Here is a 25,609-nt window from a genome sequence, read left to right as displayed (position 1 = left end):
AAAAACTCAAAACCTTGAAACATGAGAACAATAACACTGGGAGGGACTAGTAAGGTTTCTCTGCAACATAAATCTGAGGTAAAAATTTGATGCTTGTATTAAGTATATTAACTATAGTTTATTATCTGTACAAAAATATTAAATATCTACCTGTTTAATAGTTGCACTAGGCTTCAGTTTTTCTGTCACTTTCTGCTCTAATATTTCTTGATGGTCTATCAATTTTCTTTATAATTATTTTAGTATATGTGTTTCACTAATGTGTTTTACTTTACTCACCTGTTTGGAGCCTGGAATTTCTCTTCAAGAAATTAATTTAGAATCTTACCTTTATTGGAAAACATGGATTTTGTTTTTCACATGTCATCTGGCAGTCCATCCCGTTTAGGAAAGTGGTTCTACTTGTGCTCTGGGGTGTGAATGCAATGTCATGGTCTATGTACTGTCCCCATACCATAGTAATATCAGAATACAGGTTGTCTTCAGTAACAGCCTCATTGGATGCGTGAATAATCTTTCTTGTCACTTCACGAACCTGGGAAGAGAACTAATTTAGCTTGAGTGCCAAGTAGTTTTTACTTCTCACAAAATGATAAAACACTAAAATGTAAGGGAAACTGATTAAAGCTCTCTTCCCCCATCCCCAACTTTATATACTTTTAATGAGTTGCCTAAAAACAAAACAAAACAAAGAACCCAACAACAACAAAAACCCAACCTCTGACAGAGTCTTATTTCTGTTCAGGAGCTGAGATCCAGGTGTAAAAAGCAGATTCAAAGATGTTTCAGCTGAGTTTTTCTACGTTTGCCAGTGAGCAGTGTACTTTTGATCTGTTCCTTTTCAGAGAATTTTGAAAACCACAAGTTTCCTTCACACTGTCTAAAAGTTTTCTTTCTATTTATTCTGTTTTCTCCTCCTTTAACAAATGGATTTTCTGGGCAACCTCAAATCATTGTCAATATACAGAGGCTCTGGGCTGCTCTGTACATAAATGAAAGAGCTTACGCAGCCCAGGAGACAAGATAGGTTGCAAACACAAGATAGCTGAAAGCTTTGCTTCCTTTTCCCAGTCAGGGAGAAGCCAAATCGTATTTCCGAGGCATTTTGCTGCAAGTTGCACAGAGATACAGATGCTCTGAGGAGGAACATATGGAGATATCTATGCTACATGTCCAGCCTATACTATAACCAAGCAAAACCATCAGAACAAAATCAGCACTCAGTTTGTGAAGACAAGGGTGTCATCATTCACAGATTCCTCCCTCGTGCTGCAAAATATTCCCTGGCATACAGCAGCTGCCTTAGAAATCAAGCAACTGAAAGGGCAGCATATGACTCAGTGTCACAGAGTCTGTAATAAATATAAGGGCTATATAATGAATGTATAAGGCAGGTTCAGTCAAATAGAATTGTTAAAGACAACAGCCAACATGGGACTTGTTAGGAACATCAGAATTTATAATGAAATAGTAAAGAACAAGATACATAGAGCTCACTAGGAATTCAAGTGTTTATATCAGTATTTTAATAACTTTGGTGGCCACAAAGCACAAACCTTTTTCTTGTAGTTCGTAAGATTTTCTTATCACTGTTAACTTACACAGCTACACTGTGTTCTAGTATTGCTTTATAGCAATCCTCACATTTATCTATCACCTTCACATTATTTTCATGTTGCTTTTAAAAGGAAATAGTTAGATAGATAAAAGTACAAAAAAAAAATTATGTAAATGAGAAAAGGCATTTATGCCATAAGTTTTATCCTATCTTACTCCAAAACAAAGCAGAGAACCTTGCTGATGGTGAGACATGATCAGATTTGGTACAGTTATATAATTTTTTTTTGGGTGTTTTACTTTACAAACACGGACCCTAATGAATTTAGAAAAAGGCAGTTTGTACTATCTACTGGAAATTTACCTGTGTAAATGTCAGGTTTTCATCTTTGAGTGCTAAATTGTGCAGCTTAGAGACAATGTTATTTAATTAATAACATGAGTTGCAGATGACATTAACACTAGATTCTCTTGCTTATCCTTATTAAACATACAGCGGTTAAAATAACAAGACTTTGAGTCCATCAAAAGTCAGGTTTCAAAGAAATGATGACAAACCAGAACTCGTAAATCCAGCTCAAATCATTACACACTGCGCTGGGGAATTTTTCACCTATTCCTCTGTGCAAATATTTTTGTTCAAATTTCCCTCTGTAGCAGGTCTGCTATTTTTTAAGTATATGAACTGCTAAAATCCACAAATATTGCAATACTTTCTAAGTTCAGTAATTTGGGCAAGTTAAAAAATGAAGTTATGATTTGACAGTAATACTCGTTCATTTAAGTCTTGCTAGTCTATGAGAAACAGCATACATGCACACACCTGCATGCATGCTATCACATCTCTGTGCTTTATATTTATTTTGTTAACACCCAGACTTGTTTTTTTCCTCCTCCCTCACTGAATAAAGGCACCATTATTGAAACAAATCAGTGGAAAGTGTAGGCTGGAAGGAAACTCTGGAAACCACAATGTATAACTTTATATTGAAAGCAAGGATTAGGTTATTGAGAGACCCATCAAGCCAGATCTTGGGGATTTTCCATGAGGGATATTCCAGTGGTTGTCTAGGCTGGAATTCATATCCCAAACTTTAATTCCTATTCCTACAAAAGCCTATTCCAACATTTAGTTGGTCTCACAACAAATTTATTTTCTTATATCATGACAAAATTTTCTCTGAAGCAACTTGTGACCATTGCCTCTTGCCATGGCAGCATGCAGCCTTTTCATCATGGGAGGGTCATGATTAGATCCACCTTGCACCACCTTTCCTCGACCTGAGCAATCCTCACCCTGGGTCTGCTGGCTGTCCAGCATCTAGTGCACATCAGGCCAGGCCAGGTTCACGTGGCCGGCTCATGCCCTACGTCTTTCCACCACAGCACATTCTGGAGTACAGAGCTGCCCCTCCAGGCAGTCAGTGCCCCACTGCACTGTCCCATAGGCTTACCCCAGCCAGGGGCAGGGGACTTCTCACCATGGCTGGCTGAACTTATGGTTTAGCAAAGCCAGTGGCTCCTTAGCTGAGTTCCACAGATACTTTTGAAGTATTTTACACAGATACTTCATTTATTGTTGTAAATGGAGGTCTGTGATGGCAGGTATGATTATAACCGAGTGTAAGTGTTTCAAGTGATCTCATGGTACAGTTTCTAACCAAGGGTAACTGGAATCCATTGTATTGGATGCTGGGATCCCATCCTCGAGGTTGGCTGAGCCCATCTTCATAGGCAGGTGGAAGCCACCTAGCCAAAGCTGTGTTGGATGCTCCCCATCTAGGATGTTCCCTATGAAAAGAAAAAACAAAACAAAACAAAAAACCAGAAAAAAAAATAGCAAGACAACAAAAAAAATCCTGAATTTTTGAAGGTATGCTGAATATAACATATATTTATATATGTATATAATATTTATATAATGAATATAAAGCCTGAGTACAAAATAATCTAAAATAATCATCAGCCACAGAGCAATATCCAATTTTAATAAGATGTTCATGTAGTAATCTTTGAAAAGGCATAAAATACCAGTCTTCGTGTATGCCAACATCAGTTTGACTCAAAAGGAAAAAAACAAAAAAATAAATTGCTAATGAATTATTAGTATTTTACTTCTATTTATAACCTAAGTTAGTTACCTTTTGACATCTTTGAAATACTTACCATGAAGGTGATTTCCTGATAGTGTCCTCATTCCCCATAAAGTCAGATATACTCTTAAGTGCCTTTGTTAGCATCTTTAGAAAAGATGTTCATTTAGAGCAATAGCTAGGAAATCAAGATTTAGGAAAATGTAAAGAAACCCTACAGTAAAGGTGAATAAAGCTTAAAAGAAAAATGGACATTAGTCATAGAGAAGCAATCACTTAGCAAGACCCAAGGAGAAAGGACTAAGGAAAGGGGAGCAATGGCTAAATCCAGTGGCAATGCTCCCTCTTGTTGCATTTATGCTAATTTCTTGGGTACAGCTTTGGAAGGGCCTGTACACAAGCCCAAGCACTGGTATACATCTAACTATGCTTTAAAGCACTAACTGCAGTGTATTTCTGGCTCATGAAAACTAGCATATCTCTGAATTTCACCTGTCTGGGCACACCTTGGCACTACTGCATACCAGTTTGTCATCCTGCAGCCAGCCTACTTGGAAGAGGAGTAAAAAAATGTAGACCAAAATGTAAAAGCAAGAGGGTAGAAAGAGTAAGGTCATATGTAATTTGAGGGCCAGCAGATGATTCCTGGTGACTTCTATTTATTTTTATAGTCATTAAGTTTTGGGTTTGATCCATTTAATTTTCCCTCTATCATGAATATTTAAAATGTATTTTTTCTAATATAATATTTTAAGGTTTGTTTTTGTCTGGTTTTTTTTAACTTGTCCTGTTCAAAATTTATCACGATTGTTAAATATGTATCAACATTTAAAAGAAGAAATAAATTTTTTGCAATACACTCAGTTGACCAAAATTGTCAATTAAGCCACAAAGAACCAGAAATATTCCTAGATAGTTAGAAATACACAATATTAAAACATACATTTGTATGTCTGTCCGGATGCTAAAGAGGAAACAATTATTTTATTAATACTTCATTGATCTCCAGCACACTGAGGAGGCTCAATTTGCCAAGCTATATGGTACAGTAATACACTTAATTATCCACAATAATTCACACTTGAAGGTTGAAGTATGATTTAATTCAAATTAGTTACAGTTGATTTGCTTTTATTGAAATTGCATAAAATACTGCACATAGTGTAGTGCTATTTCACTCAATTAAAAATAATGAAATGTTAATGTAGCTGCTTAACCAGTGATTTTTCTCTTGATTGCTTTTGTATTTTAGCAGATCACTGGAATACTACTCTAGTAAAACCCTTCTCACACGTCTTTTTATTATTACATTAAACATGTTAATGTCTTGGAATCTTGGTTGAGTTAAAAAGGCAGCTGAAATAATGAGAGTTTGCTAACATACAGAGTTATAGAGTAGTCAAATTTGATTACTATATATTCTGTTTATGGGAAGTGAGAGTTTCCATTTACTTGTGAAGTACTGAAATTGTACAATTTGGATTCTTTTGGACTGCTTTACAGGGAACTTGGAGTTTTAAGCTGCAGTTCACTGTCCAAATTTATATCTTTTGAATGTTATTTTAATGTCTTGCCTACTTTAAGGTAGAAAGAATGCCATATGGTAACTTAATAATTAGATTTTTAAATGTTTTACAATGCACTGAAGTAACATGGAAATAATTTCTGGCAAACATAGAACATTTCTGGAAAATAAGCTTGACACTAAATTGAATGCTTAGTGTATTAAGTGAAGTTGCTATCCTAAAGGAAACATCTCAATTCCTTCTTATAGTCAGTGGATTCAGTGAAGACTGCTTGTTCTTTTCACTAGGTGAGCCATACTCATACTCATAACTCTAATGGTACTAGACCTTTAGACTGAGCATCAGGTCCTTCCTTACCTGATGGAATAGTTAATAACAGAGCAATGAAATAGAAATGCTGCTGGTAAAGTTCCTTCTAGATGCCCAAATACCAGGTGTACAAAAAGTAAGCTAGTCACCCAAGAGCCTGTCCATCAAGCCAGAAGGACAGACAATTCGTAGGTGCCATCCTGTCATTCCATTCTACTTCTCCTTGCTAGGAACAACCCAAGATGTAGCCTTGCAGTAGATGTATAACTACCTCTGAAAGCTAAGATTAGTTGAAGCTGATTGCACTATAAGATTCCATTCCTTTAGTACTTGTAATTTCTTCACCCTTGAATCCCTCTCATTGCACTAGACACTAAAAAATACAAAAATCTATGCTAGTTAGTTGCTATAAAAAATAGGGAAGGAAAATAGCTCTTTGGATTTTTTTTCTGTTCTTTATGCTTCATTTTAAAATGAAAAAAATGTAATTTTATTTTGCTTGTTATTCACAAATATGCTTTAGGACAGAAAGAAAAGCAGAATCTCTTGGTATCTGTTACTAGTAAATGTGGATTATGGCACTGCTGGAATGTCTGATGCCATGTTGATATTCTCCATAGAAGGCCATGTTTATGGTATTCTGCTATACCTTTGTTCTAGAAAGTGCACACTGAAACAAAGTAATCTCAGTGCTGTGAAATAAATCTTTTGTAATTGATCTGATTTGTGCCAAACATGTGAACTGATTTAGTAAAACGTCTGTAAAGCATTTACTTGTTCACTTCTAAATAGGTTTAAGTAGATTTTTCTTGTAAGCAAACAATTCCAGTGTGAGTTTTGTTTTTAAACTATGAAATGCAGTATTTACTGAACTACAGCACAGCATCACATTCCTACTGGGTGACCAAAAGTACAAATGCAACATATGTCCTGATATATTTTCTGCCAGAAAGTGGCATCTGTAAAGGAAGGAAAAGCACAGACTAGTATTTCATTAAATGTCTGTGAAGTCTTTAAAGCTGTTTTACATCACAGAATATGTCATTTACATTATAGTACAAGAGGTTTTTTAAGCTGATGTATTTTGGTAGAGATTCAGGTATTTCAAGGGGCTTGCAAAGTGAGATCTGACTCACTGTTTTCAAAGTCTTTGTTTTTGGGGTTTTTTTCTCCCTTACATCTTTTACATAAATTTAGAGCAGAGTCTAAAACACCACCAAATACAAGTCGTGGGTTTAAACTCTGATGCAAGCATAGGAATATACAGAGTAGAACACAGTGACTGCAAACTAACCAGACTCAATGGATTATTTACCTTACCTCGCTCTAGGAACCAGACTGAAATGTCTATACAGATCCTAGTACTATCAGTCACTGAAGAGAAAAAGGTCTTCTACCTTACCTACAGCAGTGTGCTTCTCTCCATCTCTAGGGAGAAAGACTACACAGCCATGTCTGCAAATTAAGAGCTTCAGCCATGTGCCTATGTTCAACTGCATGAATCTTGGCCAATGTATTCAAGCCCTGATGGAGCTGTCAGGGCAAATATTATACTAGCTGCTAGTTCAGATTCCAAGCAACTCTGCAAGTGCCTGGGGGAAATTATGGGTATCCACATAGTTAGATTTATAAAATTGATGGGTATCAGGTTGTGTCCTTTCAGCAGAGTCTAGCAGGCATGCTCCTTGCAAATGAATGTAGTAAAATATATTTACCTCATAAAAACAGACTGATTGAATAATAAAACTGCAGAATTTCATTTTTCTGCATTCACCACATTGCAGAGCACCTTAACCTGTGCAATGCTAATGGCTTTCCACTTTCATCTCTGTAGCCCTTCACTTGTAACGTTATAGCCTGCCTTTCAGTTTGTGATCTCATGTCTGTGTATACTAAGGCTGCAGAGTATAAATATCATTTGCCCTTGAACTTAAAAGGGCTCTCATTCTCAATTTTACACCCTCATTGCATTGGAGGATTCTGAAGAGACAGTTACATCTATTACACTGGGTTTTGCAGGAAACAATTGCCACATGGATTAGGCAACAAGTAGACATAGTGCTAAAAAATAGTCATTCAGATAACCACTAAACATATATTTATATAAACAGATATATAAAATTAAATATATCACACAGAATATTTAGATGCATGCTTGCTAACAGTTAGGGTTGTGAGAAAATATAAAAATGAGAATCTACATGATTTTCCTATTGATCCTGAAAAAGTAATTATATTTTCCTGCTTAATACCATTTTATCCAATTCAATAAAAAATAAATACTGGGTTAGAATTAAGTCTGCTCCATTTATATAGGAAAAGGCATGTACTGAATCAGTCCTCCCTAAAAGTAAAGTTCCTCACATAACCTTAGAGGTCTTCAGAGGGAGAGCCGGTCTACAAAAATTAGTGTACCAAAGTTTAAATGATGAGTTCTTTCACTGGGAACTTTCAGAGGCACTTCACGTCGAGACATGTTGATGCCAAAGTTAACTGATTTAGGTCACTTTCCCTCCACCAATTTTCTGGGAAAAAGTAAACACAGTGTGAACTTACAGAAGAAGAAAGGAGGATTTTTCAGGGCACAATTCTTATCATACATACCTGTTATTGCAGGCACCAGTGATGAGTCGATATTTATTAGCTAAGCAAGTGTTTGGACATTTTGGTGGCAACATATAAGGCAGACATCCAGAAATATTAGCAATTCTAGTGAGCAGATCAGCTGATAACAGATCTGAAAGGAAGAACCCAGACAAGCAATTTGCTGTATGCGATATAGCTGCTGCACTAGAAAAGGCATTATTGTCAGCTGCAACTACAGCATTCTCTCTCTTCTTTCTAGGAAAGAGCACTTATTTAGAGGTGTTGCAAGAGGCTGCCTCACATACTTAGAGGAAGAGCTGTTTTTATTATCTGATGCACAGAGAATGAGAAGAAAGTAGTCCAGCAATAGCTGAGGACTGAGGTTGACCTGCCCTTTTGTCTCTTCCTTTGACCTGATCTCTGCTTCCTTCTTTCACTGCATTGTAATCCTTTGCTTGGCTGGTCCCTGTGCTTACAACAAAGGTGTAAAAAATGTCATTCAATACCAAAAGTATATACCAAGGAAGAAAAATGTGGGACTGGAAAGATGAAGGAATTTAAAGACATTGTAGTTGACTATAGAATTCAGTGTTGAGTGGAAGAGGATCATAATTATTAGCTGGAATTTGGAAGCTAGGTAAATTCAGGTACTGATATAACAGAAGACAGCATGTCATTAATATATCTGTAATATGATCCAAGATGGGTCTCCCAGTGAGCAACTGATGATGAGGGATAAAGTCACACTGTTGTACAAACCCCAGAGAGCTGGCACCCTCTCTCACTCCATATATTTAAGCACGTGTATGGCCAGTTGGAGGTGGATATACAAATGAAATATGAACAAAATGGTTTAGTGGAAGGTCCCCCTGTCCATGGCAGGGGGATTGGAACTAGGCGGTCTTTAAAGTCCCTTCCAACCCAAAACATTGTATGATTCTATGAATATGCTTCCTGAACTCAGAGAACACTTGACATTTAAACTGACTGTAACCATCAGATGCTGGAAGAAAGTGGTAGAGGTAACATATAGCTCTTGCCCTTGTCTACCCCCTGGCTAATGCAGGTCCCTCAGTCCCACTACCTATTCATTCTGTCCATTCAACTCTGAACTAAGATGCTTAAGTTCATTAATCAAACAATAAAATTAAGCCAGAAAAGTAAAAATTAAAAAAAGGCCCAAGAGCCAAATCAACTTGAAAAATGTTCTGCTGAGCACTTAAAAACTGTGCAAGGTAGGAGTGAGAACAGAGAGAGCAGAGGTTGTTAGACTGGTTCCTTAACCTTGTCATTTTGTACTAGTCACTCGTTCCAAATTTGTAGATACAACTGTACTTCCTTGTTAGTTCAGGTTCAAAATTATATCCAGTTTTCTTTGCTGCCTAGGTATTGACTCATATGTTTTCTTTAAAGTCAAGCAAGTTCTTTAATCCACGTAAAACTATTCTTTTGTGGCACATAGACTGTACAATGTCTATTGATGTTCCATTAATGTTGTTACAGCTTTAAAAATTAACAAGAGTTTTGTGCCTTTCTGTTGTTTAGAAATTTAATTTCTTTTTAAAGTGCACAGTACAAAAATAATTGTATCTCTGTGTGTGTGGAAATATATGCACACACATGATATAGATATATTTTTAGTTCTACAAATGTCCTATTAGTTTAGTAAACCAGATGCTTCTGCATGGAAATAAAATAACAAAATAACTGTGGAGCTTTATGTTTGTCTACAGAGCTCTAATCTTGAAGAAAATGTCATGTTACAATACTATGACAGAACATTTCTTGTAAGTGACAGAATTAAATTATGGAAAAAAATAGTTAACATTTCTGAACTTTTGAGCCTTCCAGACACCAGACAGACATCTTGAAATTCATCTCTAATTAACAGCAAGAATTTGACTTGACTTAGATAATTATCCAATGTTGAATTTTCTGGACTATCTCTCTTTCTGTCCCTTTCTAACGTAAAAAAACCAGCTAAAGTGGAAATAAACATGTAACAGTAATGTATTATAAAAATGGTTTTGGAAATAAGAATGTATTTTCTTAAAAGAGGAATATGCATAAGGCAATCAATGTCGAGAGGAAGTGTATTTGCAAATAGCAATGCCGTAAAGTGATAAAAGATCAAACACTAAACTGAAAGTGCTGGGGAAGATTTCACTGTAAACAAGAAGCTTGTAAAACTGATGATATGCAAGCTGATTTATAGGAAATACAAATATACAGTCATGAGTTCACAGGATGCCAATAGTGTGATGCTGCTCTCCTCAACTATATCAACACCAACCACACTGCAGCAAAGAAAAATGTGAACCAGTGACTGAGGTATTTTAAGAACAAAAGTAAGTGCTTCCTGGCCCCAGAGTGACAACAGGATATGAATTAGTGCCAGAGGTAAAGTAAAAGTGAAGTTAACTTTAATCTAGAACATAGCATTCAAGAAATCAATGGGGGGCAGGGGAGTGGGTGTGCCAATATACTATATTTACCAGTTTGGTGCAATGAACGTTTGTGCTTCCGGCAAACTTTTTGTTTCAGCACCTGAATCGACATTTCCATTTGTTCAGCTGCTTGGGAAATATCTTGACTCTCTTGCTCAGGAAATTTTGAGAAAGCCAGAAGCAAGGTAGGGGTTGCTATTCCACTTCCTTGGATTTTTCTATATTTGAGATAAAATACAGAAGGTTTTGCAATTTTTTAGAACTTCAGAATTTTTCATAGCTTTTTTGTCTGTGTTGGATATGTTGTAAGTTAAGGTACATTTTGACTGAAGGGTACAGTGGGAAAGCAAAGATCACTTGGTGATCTTGCTTTGCAAGGAAAATTCAGAAAGGGAAAGTCTTCTTCCACTGGACACACACAACAAAGGTTAAGTTTGTGGGAAGCCTTTAGGATGAGACAGAAACTGCTGGGATGAACAGAGCTTGTAGCTGGGAGGACCTTGTGAAGGATAGTCCCAATTGAGGGCTCCCTACTCGCTGCTTTGAGTAGGTTTTGCTTTCATGTGATGTTTAGTACCAATGACCATGTCAATCACTGGAGGTGGATTTGCAAATGCCTTAGCATCCAGGAGTCCAACTGACCCACAGCCATTTAGATGCTATCTGCAGTTTATGATAGAGCCTTGTCTTCTTAGAAACTGTCCAAACATCTGCCTGGCTCTGACTACTTGTGTATGGAGTTTCAGTAACTACTTTAGTAGGGCTTAATTAGACAATTATATAGCTATATATTTTAGCTTACAGATTGGCCTTACCTCTAACTTCAAGGAGTTGGGGTTTGATGAGATAACTTCTGTAATATAAAGTTAAACATAGGAAAACTCATTTTCCTGTAAGGGTAGTCAGATGCTACAACAGGATGCCCAGAGAGGTGGTGGAGTCTCCATCACCGGAGACATTCAAAGCCCAAATGGACAGTGTGCTAAGCAACCTGCTCTAGTTGATCCTGCTCTGAACACAGCAGTGGCCTAGGTGGTCTCCACATTTCTCTCAACCATTCTGTGGTTCACTGCAAGACTTTTTTTTTTTTTTTACTCAGCATGGGCTGTCTTGCCACTGTGGTTTTTATGGCAGAGGAGCCTTGAGAAAAGTGCATCAGAGGGAATTTCCTTTTTAGCTGGAAGACCCAAGTCCTAAACTGACTCCTTACAGCTTAGGAAAAAACACTCCAATCTATTGCATTTCTGGAATGGTCATAGGTTTCAGATATTCCTGAGGGCTTCTCTGCAACATAGTTCTTTTTTGGATATGCAATTTTCATGAAAACGCACTGTCATAATCATTGCTGTCATATTCTTGTGCTTAAAGTGCAAGAAAATTTTAAAATGGAATTAACAGTTTTGATTTGGGCAAAGCAAACAGTTAAATTTCTGTTTGCAAAATTAGAAACATGCTTACATAAAAGGTAGTAAGTAAGAAAATACAAACTCCAAAGGTTTTTCTAGATGTTTCATTTATCCTTAATTGATCCAAAGGAGACTTAGCATACTTATTTATTCCTTACAAAGAAACTATTCCTTTTCTTTGAAGTGCAGAGCTACTACGAAAAAGAACTATCTTGCTCTTCAGCACCGTGTTTTTCAGGTCTTTTATAGACAATAAAGAATTTGTCAGAGAATCTGGAGTACTAAAAGTCCTGAACTGTGTCTCAACTAAAAAGAATAGAAAGATGACATAACTAAATGCAAGAACTCAAGTTCAATATTTTAATATCTGCATGGGAATAATATCAGTCAAGTATAATTTAAGAAAATTTACATGAACAGACAAACATCTCTATACAAATGAGTTAAACGAAAATATTTGTACAAATTATCTAGGAGGTCATCATGGCTGGGCTTTGAGAATGAAGATTTGTGAAGGCTCTGTCCACATTTGTTACAGGTACGCTGATGGTTTATGAGGCCAATATGTGACAGACATATCTGATTGCAAAAGGCACAGCAGAAAGACTCCTTAGATGGTGTATTCTGCAAGGCACAGTTCTTTCTGAGTTGCCTTTTCTCCTCGAGAGTGATCCTGCGTGTGTTCTCAAAGGAGACAGCTGCGTTATAGATGGTGTGTCTCCAGGCCTCCCGACTGGAGGCCAGAGTAGACCAGTTATGGTGATCAATATGGTCAAGGCTGAGATGTTGTTTCAGGGAGTCCTTGTATCTTTTCTTCGGGGCTCCTCTCATGCGGCAGCCGGTGGCAAGTTCACCATAAAGCAGGATCTTAGGGAGGCGGTGGTCCTTCATCCTTGAGATGTGCCCTGCCCAGCGCAGCTGTGTTCTAAGTAACATGGTCTCATTACTTGTGACTGCTGCTTGCTCTAGAATAGATGTATTGGTTACAAAATCTGACCAGTGGATGTTTAGGACTGTACGGAGGCAGTGTGGATGGAAGCGTTCTAGGAGACGCAGGTGGTGGCAGTAGATGACTCACAATTCCAATCCATATAAAAGAGTAGACAGAACTATGGCTCTGTAAACACTGATCTTCGTACTTTTCTGCAAATGTGTATTTCGCCAAACTCTTTTATGAAGCTTTCCGAAGGCACTATATGCCTTTGCTAACCTGTTGTCTTTCTCTCCGTCAATCTTACCATCCGAGGAGATGAGGTTACCTAGGTAGTTAAACTGCTGGACTGATTTGAGCTCTGATTGGCAAATGGTGATGTGGGGATGATGGGGGACTTCCTGAGGTGCAGGTTGATGGAGGACCTCTGTCTTCTTTAAGCTGACTTCCAGCCCAAAGAGCTCAGCAGCGTCTGCAAAGCAGGATGTTAAACACTGCAGAGCTGCTTCTGTGTGGGCAACAAGGGTGGCGTCATCAGCATAAAGCAGCTCCCAGACAAGATGGTTTAAGGTCTTGGTGTGGGCCTTCAGTCGCCTTAGATTGAATAGACTTCCATCAGTACGGTATCGAATGTAGATACCGTCCTGATCATCGAGGTCTGCTGTGGCCCTTTGGAGCATCATGTTAAAGAAGACTGTGAACAGGGTAGGAGCGAGAACGCAGCCTTGTTTCACACCATTCTTAATTAAAAAGGGCTCAGAAAGTGTGTTACCATATCTGACTTGACCGTGCTGATCCTCATGGAGTGAGATGATCATTTTAAGGAACTTGGGGGGACAACCTAAATATTCCAAAATCTACCACAGATCTTTTCTGCTCACAGTATCAAAAGCCTTGGTGAGGTCAACAAAGGTTACATAGAGACCTTTGTTCTGTTCCCTACACTTCTCTTGCAGTTGTCTGAGAACAAATACCATGTCTGTGGTGCTCCTGCTGGCTCTGAAACCACACTGACTTTCAGGTAGGATTCCTTCTGCTATAGTGGGTATTAGTCTGTTCAAGAGTATTCTTGCCAGGATTTTGCCAGCAATGGAGAGCAGAGTAATACCTCGGTAGTTTGAGTAATCTGATTTAATACCTTTCTTCTTATACAAAGTCCTTGCAGAATACACCATCTAAGGAGTCTTTCTGCTGTGCCTTTTGCAATCGGATATGTCTGTCACGTATTGGCCTCATAAGCCACCAGCGTGCCTGTAGCAAATGTGGATAGTGCCTTCCCAAATCTTTGTTCGCGAAGCCCAGCCATGATACAAAGTGATGATGACTACATCACGAAGGTCTGATGGTAGTTCGCCGAGCTCCCAACAGCGCACCACAAACTTGTGAAATTTGGTATGGAGTGCAAGGCCCCCATGTTTCCAGACTTCAGGTGGAATTCCATCAACCCCAGCTGCCTTGTTGATTTTCACCTGCTGTATGGCCTTCGGGGTTTCTCCAAAAGTGGGGACAGTATCCAATTCATACTTTACTGGTTGTTGTGTGATGGAATGAATTGCTGAGTCTTTAACTACACGGTTGGTACTGAAAAGAGTGTGAAAGTGTTCAGACCATCGATTCAGAATGGAGGTTTTATCTGTTAGAAGCGTTTGGCCATCAGCGCTGAGTAGAGGGCTTTGTGCCTGGTATGTAGGCCCGTATGCTGCTTTCAAGGCCTCGTAGAATCCTCTGTGATCACCTGTATCTGCGCATAATTGAGTTTTTTCAGTTAGATCTATCCACCACTTGTTCTGGATGTCACGGAGTTTCTGTTGGAGAGGCTCCAACAGAAACATCTAGGAGGTAAGAATCAAAAATAACCCATACCCTAAAATAAGCCCAAAACCTAACCCCAAAACTGAACCACCATCATCTTTAAGGGCAAGATGTGTTCAGTTAAGAGATATTTTATTTCTTTAATCTCACAGACCCCGTAAGATTATCACAGCAGTTATTAGTTTGCCACATTTCTTGCCCATTCTACCCCCTTCCCTTACTCAATGTATACATGCTAGTCCCTTCTAGCTCTTACCCATATTCCTAAAGCTCAACACTGTGTAAGTTGGAAACTGTCTCAGTATTTAGTAATGCAGAAATAGCCTCCTAAAGCTAGTAGAATGACCCATGATAGTATCATTATTAGGAATATGAAATCAGTCATGAAGTGTATTTTGTACGTGTTTAAGCATGTAAGTCCTAGTATGGACCATGGCGTGGTCCTAGGAAGTACCTAGTTACAAGACCAGAGTCAATGGGCACAAAACGAATTAAACACAGGAGGTGGTGTCTGCACATCAGAAAACACATTTTACTTGGAGGGTGGCTCAGTACTGGCACAGGTTGCCCAGAAAAGTTGTGGAGTCTCTCCTTGGAGATACTCAGAAGCTGTATGGTCCTGGACAACAGGCTCTAGGTGGCCCTGCTTGAGCAGGGGGTTTGGACCTCCAGGGATCCCTTCCAACCTCACCCTACTGTAAATCTTATAAAGGTCTTTAAAGGGAATCCAACAATAGGACTTCTGAGTACCAATGTTCTTTAGAGTCTGTATATCCACATACACCATATTTCAAAGGAAGCTTAAGAGTCTGGTGATTCATTTGGAGTGATTAAGGGTTTTACTCAGTTTTACTCCTAATAAAATTTCAAAACCTAATTGAAATAATCATCATTTAGCATTAACAATCATCATTTAACACCTTTTATCATTTATCATCTGTAAGATTTTGACCAAAAAATTGTCACAGTATACTGTGAGATAAATAAACATCAGTATCTCCATTTAGTACGTGGGGCAGCTGAGCCACTGAGAAGTTGAGACTTGTGTTTTTAAATTTAAATGCCTCACGGTTGTCACCAAAAATGAAACCACAATAAAATGAAAATGACCTCAGTCTCTACATATAGAGTGGTCACAGTTCTTGACAGGTTCTGTCCATATAAACAGTCATCTCTCACAGAGCTCTGCAAATAGTGACTCATTTTCAAATCACAGGAATAAATCCTTTAGGAAAATCTAAGAAAAAGTGTGATAATTGAACCCTGTAAAACTTAGCTGATGTATTCCAAATTCTGGAGAGAAATAAATTCTGTATAGCATAGAAATCTAGTCAGAGCTACACAGAACGTGATTTAAAGAGATCCCTCTCATAGCATAATTCCAGCACAAAGGAGCTTTCCCTAAGTTATTACCTACCCACAGTTCAAGATAAATGTTATATTTCCTTTCCCTTATCATTTCATTACATCTGTTTTAGATGGAAGGGGAAATATGAAATTCACTTTAACAGTCCAGTTTAAGGCAACAGGGTTTCGACACTGAAGCCATAGGAGCTGTTCCCATCTCACTCTGCCTTGGAAAAAAAAATTAATGTTCAAAATATGTAATGTCCATAAAATTATATTTCTTGAGTCACATGTTAATGGAATGTGGTACGCTATTTAGATCAGAAACACATTCCTATTTATTTTTATGTTTCTTATTTTTCTCACATTTTAGGAGAGCAATTTATGTGATGATAATGCACAAGGTTATACTGGATGAGATGATCAGTGACATAATCATAGAATCATAGAATGGTTTGGGTTGGAAGGGATCTTAAAGATCATCTAGGTCCAAACCTCCTGCCATAGGCAGAATACCTTCCATTCGATCAGATTTCTCAAAGGTAATGGGTGCAGTGAATCTGTGACAATATGTTTTCTCAAAGAAACAGAAAAATGACATCATTTCTGTTATTAAAGCTTTTTGCAGAATAGATTCTTCATGTCTTTTTTTTTTTTTTACCTGTTCATTTCATAACGTGCAGCATAATCCACCAGACTAGAACCCTTCTGGATAGCCTTAGTAATGCAGTTATCTTCAATTTCTTCTTAACAGGGAAAAAAATGAAAAGAAATACGAATATTTTAATCAATGGTGTACTTATTAAAATACTTAAAATTAGAAAATATATAGGTCTCTAATATTAAGGCACATCATCTCCTTATTTTAATGTTTCTGAAATTAATATTATGGCTTCTGACCCTTCTGAAAGGTAAGGTAGGAGTAGTAAATCAATTCTTCCATAATTTGTAAAGCTTGAAGAGTTAGATTTCCTGTAAGTATAAATCCAGTTATGGACATGTTATATAGTACCAAACATAATAGGTCCAGCTGAAACATGTTGTGTTCTCTGTATGCAATTATGCTTAATTGGCTTCATATGTATTTTTCATTAATCTGTCCTTGGATTGATAGGACAAATCTGAGCCTTCCTTACAGGAAATGTGAGCTAGGCTAAGACACATGAAGAATTCAAGTACAATTATACCTGAATAGGTATAATTAAAAAACTTAAAGACTTCTGCAATTGGACCAATGAATCAAAGTCCTATTCTCATTTCTTCATCTATGTGTGATGGAAAGATATATGTGAACCTAATAATACTTCAGCTGTGCTATTTTGTATACTGCTATCATGAAACTTGGTTTATTCCTCTTTTGTACATACAACTTTATATTAAAAGAATCAGTCACATTTAAAGTCCAGGGGTTTAATTTCCACCTGTATTTTGTAGGATGGCCCATTTTTTCTTAGAAAATTAATAATAAAAAATAATAACAATAATTTATGTACAGTTGTTCATAATTTATGTACAGTGTAATTTTAGGTGAATGTATTTTATCTGTGGTCCATACTGTACTATTTCTGTGATCTTTTTTTTGAGTAGGGCACTCAGTTTAATGGAAAATAATGTGTGATGAGGAGTAATCTTTGCTACAGAAAATTATACTCCACTCTCCTAAAGATCTCAGCATCTAAGTACAGCACTAGTTATTTCTCTTTTTTACCTATGCATGATAAAATGTTCAGATGATTCATTTGATATTATCATTCAGATTTCTGCTATATCTGAATGTCTATGTTATAAAACAAGTCTGATCTTTATAGGCAACACAACAAGTAATTATTTTAAACTTTATTATGTTTTCTAATTACTTTTAGGAGGTTTACCTCTGAGAAATATAATATGCTTAAAGTATTGCTCATTATGTGATATTGGTTCCTACTCTGATCTAAAAGAGAAGATCCACTTGCTATACTTGAATTCCATTGTCTCTCTTCCTATTCTGCTGAGAAGTATGATTTTGGTATCAATGCAGTGTTTTCAAAAATGTGGTTCTTGCAGTAATAAACATTATTTTATACTGTTCCCATGAGAGTAAAAGACACTTATTCTAAACAAATCATATACAGTTCATCTTTCTATTTATTTACAGTCCATGTATATTCATGTATAGGGCCTTCCAGAACCTCAAGTGGGCATATAAAACAGAGGGACTTATATGAACAGACAGTGATAGGACAAGAGGCAATGATTTTAAACTGATCGAAGGCAGGTTGACATTAGATGTTAGGAAGAAATCCTTTACATAAAAGGATTTAAGAGAATGTAAAGTTTGAAAATCCTGTTTCTTTATTATCTCTGCCCTAATTCCATGTAAAATCAGTCTCTGCAGATTTCTTTTAAAATTCAATCTAGTATCTGCCTACATTTCTAGTTTGCAAGATCTAACTTATTTAGATTGAGCAGATGCAAATAAAACTGCTGTGATGCAAAAAATTACAAGATTGCATTGTTTGAACATAGGGACTATTGCTATCTGAGGTACTCTAAAATCCACAGGGTGCCAACAGCAAATGAACCCACAGGATATATGCACCCTTGTGGGCCAGTGTGTCAGGTGGGGCTTCCTATGGCAACAACCTCTAGCCCACGATGACTAAAGGTAATGATTAGAAAATGGGGAAAGAAATCTGTCAATCATGTTTGTAAATGTATCATCTGATGTATGAATATCACTAGGAAAGTAAAATCACTCCTAGTCAAAGAATAAGTGATTGAGATACATTGCATATACAAAGTTTTATTTTGCGAGTTTATGAAGATTCATTTTAAAAGAAAACACCCATGGAATAATTCTCACAGAAGCCAGACAGTATATCTTGAACACAAAAAGAGATTAAGCTATACTGCCATTGCTAAACCGTCTCTAGTGCCAGTGTATTTTCAACAGTCAACAAAAGAAAATAACATTTATTTTTAGTGTTACTTACCAAAGATGGTATCTTTGCTTATCTGAAGGAAAGAAAAGAAAACAGCTGTGAAGGCTGTAGCTGCTGAAAGTCCCAAAATAATGAAAACTTTCATCTACAAGAAATAAGAAATAATTGTTGACAAATTATATACCTTCATCTTCTAATTATAAGCCATATTATAAACAATTTCCTGGATAAAGCAAATTTTACTTTAAAATTAGCTTTGTAGCCACGTTTGACTGTGTTTTCAAAGCTCAAAGTAACTCACCTTCTCTTTTTACCTTCCTTGCTTATTACTTTTCTTTTACATTTTGAGAAGCTTCTAGCACAAGGAGACACATCTCTTTATTTTATAACATATGTTCTCACAATATCAGCAGCACTTAGCCTACATATTAGAAATTCATCAGTATTTTACCACAATTCATTTTGAACTTCTCTGTGCACTACCATGATTTGATTGTAGATTAGTGGTTGCATGTAAGATCATCAAGTGGCCAAATTACTAATAACATCACTCAGACCCCTCTAGGCTCCTATCCATATGTAACTGTGGTATCAAAGCAGCAAAACAAATATGCTCACATAGCTTAGGTGAGCTGCATTCTCCGTTTCAGTGCACTGATTCTCTGGCAGTTATTACAGCAGTGAAAATATATAAACTATCCAAGAGGTAACATTTTTCACATGTACTATGTTGGTTGGAAATTGAAAGATTTAAAATATTTTTATATGCATCTATATCCTATCAACATTAAAAAAATAGTAATAAATCAAGTCTGAAAATTCAGGGAAACTATATTGCCAATAGAAACTCAATGTGAAAGCACCCCTTCTTTTTACATTTCACGAATTAATATGATTAATTTCTTCTAGAAAATGGAAAGCAAAAGTTTTATTGTCTGACCTTTTGTCTGCTGAGGAGATTATCTTCCACAGTTCTGTACTTTATCGATGGCAGTAACTGTTCTGAATTATGAAAGCTAAGTACTTTCCAGGGACTCAGCTTATGCTATGAGCTTTATGCACTGGTACTCACTCAAGCTTTAACAGTGCAAATAATTTCAAAATCTTTTTGACCACAGCATGTTCCCACAAAGCAGAAACTGACGTTAATACTTGACTTATTTTTTTTTCATGCTGGGAACCAAGAGTTACCTATGTAGTCAGTTCTTATATCAGAGTAATGTTTCTGAAAATGAGAAGAAAAAATGCTCATACTAAATATACATATATACATATTGCCATGTTATGCAATAAAATAAACTCTGGGTATATTTTTCACTAGTTCTTTTTGTCAATGTATTTGAGAGCAACAGGAATTTTGTATCCTATTTTATCTATTCTATAATTGGCACTTTACCAAAATGACCATTTTAGTTACAGATGATAACCCCCAGCCTGCCCGCCAACTTCCAGCACTTTTTATTTTTTTTCTTCTCTGGGGTAATTTATTTCACACTTCTGAGCCTAGATATTTTTCTTGAGTTACACTTTTCAACCCTATTTCTTCTTCTAAAGTCAGTAGTTTGACCTTTAGAATTTAACTGGTTGGGGTTTTTTCTATTTCCTATACACGCAGAGAGATCAAAATTGGATCTGGAATCAGGATTGAGGATTTCCTCCTTTAGTCTTTGCTGGTGTCGACAGGGAGATCACAAGGTGGAGCCAAAGATCGGTGTTTTGATCTCTGCCATATGTGATAAGTTAAGGTAGCTGGGTAGCAGGGAGCATCCTGGAGCTTATAGCTGTGGTATGTGGTGGTGAAAGAAAACCTACAAGCATGTGAACTGACTGGAGGAGAAACTCCACGTTGTTCTTACAGCAGTTCAGAAATACCATCCATAACCTGTTCAGTGCAAAGGCGAGTGGATACAGTTGAGAAGTAAGCAGAGAGCAAAGGGAAACAGACCTCTATTGGAAAAGTAGGTTTATGCTCTTTGGCTGAGGCATTTAAGATTGCAGACATGAAGTCAAACTTGCAATACCTCTTTGATTTACATTCCAAATTGTAAATATTTTAAGAATAAGTTTCCTTATATAAGAAAGCATAAAGTAGATTGACTTCTCCCAAGACAGCAAAGCATTGAGAAAAGCAGTTCCATTCCAAACACCTAATAGAACAGGACCTGTCACCTATTTTCTTTCATAAGTACCACAGGTTTCATTTCTGAGAGATTAGAGGCTTTCTGAAAATGTGTTTGATTTTCTTTGCAGTTTCACAGTAAAAAAATCAAAGCTTCCACATTTGGTTCAAAGAAAGCATACCTACATCAAGGTTTGTTTAAATAAGGATCTCAACCTTTGCTTGCTGGTTGCAGTTGAAATATTTGTCAACAGTTGGGTTTAAATGGTTACAGGCAGTAAATTGGTCTGTGATGAAAAAACTGAATTTTTTCTATTTTGTGTTTTTCTGATTTTAAGAGTATGAATGCTTAACTCCCCACAAATACAGTTTTAGTTAAAACATACGGGAAAGCTTAATTACATTGGATTGACATGGACAGACACAGTTGTATTCCTATTCTTACTGGAGCTCATTCAGTATCCTGTAATTGAAATCTGCTGAAAGACAGTTAAGAGGGTAAAGTTTAGCGGCTAAGGAACAGCCTTAATTTTCTTAGTCCAAGATTCATATATTACCCACGTGTCAATGCAGAAAATTTTGATGAATATCTTGCTGAATGTACCCCTTTGTCCCAGATTGTCTGTGAGCTGCCTGTCTTAAGCCATTCTTTCTGCAGAAAGGGTGTCAGACCTTTCCACCCAGCAAGGAAACTGCACAGATCAATGACAACCTAAACATGGAGTAAAGACCAGTGTAAAACAGTCCTTATGCTAAACAGCACTCTTGAGAAAAGCAACAGTGAACCTTAACGGTTAACCATGTGAATATTAGTAAGCTTTAAATTAAATGACTCATTCAATTTGTTATACTCCCAAGATTTAAATCTGCACATGAAGAGCAGTACTGTATCTGTGTTCTTAAAAACTAAAAACCTATAAAATAAATCTTTGAGTTGATGATAAAAAGAAAATTCTCTTCAAGGAAATACTCCAAAGCAATAGAATTTCAGACTACTCACACATGAATTTCTGCAGACGTACTATGGTGTTTAGAAAAATTAGCCCATACTTAAAATATTATGCAATTGCAACTGATGTTTGATACAGGAAACAGACACAATTCTATAGCCTCAAAACAACTGCATATGCACTGTAACAGCCTGCAGCCCTATTAGGCTCTGTGAGGCATCATCAGGTCTTTCAAACATTGGATTAGAATGAGAGATCTCTGACACATATCTGTGCAGCTGCAGGAGCTATTTTTGCTAGCAGATTACACTATTTTGTAGCATTTAGTGGCAATCCTGGGCTCTAGCAAGGCATGAAGGACACTGTTGATATGGATGTCTAATCTATAACAGTCAAATTAGTTTCTGATCTCTTCTGACTTTTAAAATTCTAAGAACACTCTTGTAAGAGGAGAGGCAAAAAGTGCATATAACTGCACAATACTTCAACAGAAGAAATTTTGCTGAAGTTCCAGCTTAACAACATACAAAAAACAGAAATAAGCCTTATTTTAATAAAATATGCAAAATGTCACAAGTCAAAAAAGAAGAGGGTGAAAGAAATGTAGTTTAGTAGAAGAAATCGATTTAGCTGGGTTTCACTGATACCATGACTCCTAGTTACTATAAGCACTTAGTTTTTTCTGGAATTAATTTTGTTTTATCACAAACCTTTTTTTTTTTTTACTACTATTGTTTTTAGATAGAGAAGAAGACCTTGCAGAGGTCTCTCAAGCTGGAAATGGGATGATGAGGGTGAATAAGTAATGATAATTCACTCTCTATTCCAGTAAAGAACTAAGGGTCAAGAAGGTTTCAAGTAGAAAACAAACAAAAAAGGACAGTTATTTAGACAACACATGAAGCACCTTGTACATATGGTAGAAAAAAATCATACGAGTTCATAGAAATGCCTTGACAATTTTAGGGATTAAAAATATATTAAGGCCTATGAGATACAAGATTTACAACAGGGACCCCTGAATCACAAATTAACTATGCCTGGAATTTTTCTTGTCCTTTTTTTTCTAGGCTTCTCCCAACACTAACTATTGGGGTTTTTTTAGTCAAATGCAAAATAGGATGCTAAAATGGCTTTTAGGACTAATTTTTATGCGTGGTGTGTAGACTTGAAGTTTGACCTAACTGGTATATGTAGCTGTCTTAAACTAAATGGTAAATGATAGGTGAAAAAATACACTTATAAGTAGTGGCTAAGTAGTTTTATAATAGAGAATAGTTCAGATATTATTCCAGTCTTTGTACACCATATTTCTGGGGGGCAGGAGAGCTATCTGTCTTTCTCTCTATATATTTATTTTATCTCATGCTCTGTGATTGAATTGATGCCACATAATTAACAATTAGTTAAAATAATCAGGAATTGAACTGAAACAGGCCAGTAAATAATTAAATGGCTGGCTATAGTATCTAACAGTATCTAGATTAGTGGTAAATATTATAAGCAAAAAAAGAAAAGCAGAGCTTGGGACCTTTACTCCTACAATAAGTAGGTTTGAAGAAGGAATAAGCAGCTTGCTGATCTGGTAGAATGTGATAGTCTGTAGTTGAATAAACTTTTTATCCATCCAGATGACTTTTTACCTGCTTTTCCAAATGCCATCCTTGTTCTCTAAACCAATATCTCTGCCTTTGCAGATTATTTATGGTCTCACCTTGAAGAAGAGAAGATGTCCCAGGCCAGTGGAATGCATTTCACATTCTTATCCTCTTATTCTTCTTATTTTTCTTATAGGCAACTCAGGAACAGTACAAGGATGTTGCCAGATCATGTAGAGAGAAACTTAGAAAGGTGAAAACTCAGCTAGAATTCGATTTGACCACTGCTGTGAAAGACAATAAAAAGTGGTTTTGTAAAGACAGTTACAACAAAATGATGGAAAGGAAAACCTCCATCCTTTACTGTATGTGGGGGGAAACATTTTAACCAAGTATGAAGAAAAGGCTGAGATACTTAATGCTTTCTTTGCCTCAGTCTTCAACAGAAAGACCTATTATTCTAAGACCAACCAGCCCCTGAGCTTGTAGACTGGGACAGGGAGCAGAACTGACCCTCTGCAATCCAGGAGGAAGTAGTTAGTGACCTGCTGAACCATCTAGGCACTCACAAGTCTATGGGGTTGGATGGGATCCAACCAAGGGTCTTGAGGGAGCTGGTGGAGGAGTTTGCCAAGCCACTTTTCATCATTTATCATCAGTTCTGGTTAAACAGGGAGATCCCAGAGGACTGAGAGTTAGGCAGTGTGGCTACAAGAAGGACCAGAGGAAGTATCTGGGGAACTACAGGCCTGTCAGCCTGACCTCGGTGCCAGGGAACAGATCATCTTGAGTGCTATCACACCGGGCATACAGGACAACCAGGGGATCAGGCTTAGCCAGCATGTGCTTAGGAAAGTCAGGTCCTCCCTGACCAACCTGATCTCCTCCTGGGGTGGAGTGACCCCCTTAGTGGATGAGGGAAAGGCTGTGGATATAGTCTGCCTGAACTTCACTAAAGCCTTTGATACTGCCTCCCACAGCATTCTCCTGAAAAAGCTGGCAGCCCATGGTTTGGAGAGGTACATCCTTTTCTGGGTTAAAAACTGTCTGGATAGCCAGGCCCAGAGAATGGTGGTGAGTGGTGCTGCATCAAACTAGCACCTGAGTGCTAGTGGGGTTCCCTAGGGCTCAGTATTGGGACCAGTCCTGTTTAATACCTCTATCAACCTCAGTAAATTCATAAATGACACCAAGTTGGGTGGGAGTGTTGATCTGCTAAAGGGTAGGAAGGCTCTGTAGAGGGATCTGGACAGTCTGGTTGGATGGGCTGAGGCCAAAGCTAAAGGTTCAGTAAGGTCAAGTGCCAGGTCCTGCTCTTGGGTCACAACCCCATGCAGAGCTACAGGCTTGGGGAAGAGTGGCTGGAAAGCTGTCCAGTGGAAAAGAACCTGTGGATGCTGGTTGACAGCAGCTGAACATGAGCCAGCAGTGTGCCCAGGTGGCCAAGAAGGCCAGTGGCATCCTGTCTTGTATCAGAAATAGTGTGGCCAGCAGGACTAAGGAACTGATTGTCCCCCTGTACTCAGCACTGGTGAGCCACAGCTCAAATCCTGGGTCCTCAAATCAGTTCTGGGTCCTCACTACAAGAAAGGCATTGAGGCTCTCGAGGTTGTCCAGAGAAGGGCAATGAAGCTGGTGAAGGTTGTGGAGCACAAGTCATAAGAAGCATGGCTGAGGAGCTGGGGTTGTTTAGCCTGGAGAAAAGGAGACTCAGGGGAGTCCTTATTGCTCTCTACAACTACCTGACAGGAGGTGGTAGCAAAGTGGAGGTTGGCCTCCTTTGCCAGGCAACTAGCAACAGTACAAGAGGACAAAGCCTCAAGCTGTGCCAGAGGAGGTTCAGGTTGGACATCAGAAAGACTTTCTTCACAGAAAATCTTGTCAAACATTGGAAAGGGCTGCCCAGGGAGGTTGTGGAGTCACTATCCCTGGAAGTGTTTGAGAAATGACCAGATGTGGCATCAGTTAAACTATGGTTTAGTTGATAGTGGTGTTCAGTCAACT

The 25,609-nt window shown here is 37.6% G+C and overlaps 1 protein-coding gene across 1 annotated transcript in view; it reads right to left on the bottom strand.

The window, feature by feature from the left end:
• Positions 1-24,809, bottom strand: part of TPO (thyroid peroxidase) — a 45,729-nt gene extending 20,920 nt beyond the window's left edge. The window contains exons 1-8 of the mRNA XM_027640921.1: positions 24,482-24,809; positions 23,722-23,892; positions 18,990-19,083; positions 16,676-16,757; positions 10,567-10,736; positions 8,090-8,222; positions 3,219-3,348; positions 329-535 (exon numbers count right to left, since the gene is read on the bottom strand). Of these exons, the coding sequence (XP_027496722.1) occupies positions 329-535; positions 3,219-3,348; positions 8,090-8,222; positions 10,567-10,736; positions 16,676-16,757; positions 18,990-19,083; positions 23,722-23,760 (855 nt within the window). The 5' untranslated portion in view covers positions 23,761-23,892; positions 24,482-24,809. The remainder of the gene's footprint in view (positions 1-328; positions 536-3,218; positions 3,349-8,089; positions 8,223-10,566; positions 10,737-16,675; positions 16,758-18,989; positions 19,084-23,721; positions 23,893-24,481) is intronic.
• Between the last annotated feature and the right edge of the window lie 800 nt (positions 24,810-25,609).

Source organism: Corapipo altera, unplaced genomic scaffold (assembly GCF_003945725.1).
Source record: "Corapipo altera isolate COAL_440 unplaced genomic scaffold, ASM394572v1 46, whole genome shotgun sequence".
NCBI lineage: Eukaryota > Metazoa > Chordata > Aves > Passeriformes > Pipridae > Corapipo > Corapipo altera.
Note: the sequence above shows the minus strand (reverse complement) of the source record. Positions and strands in the feature narration are given on the sequence as shown.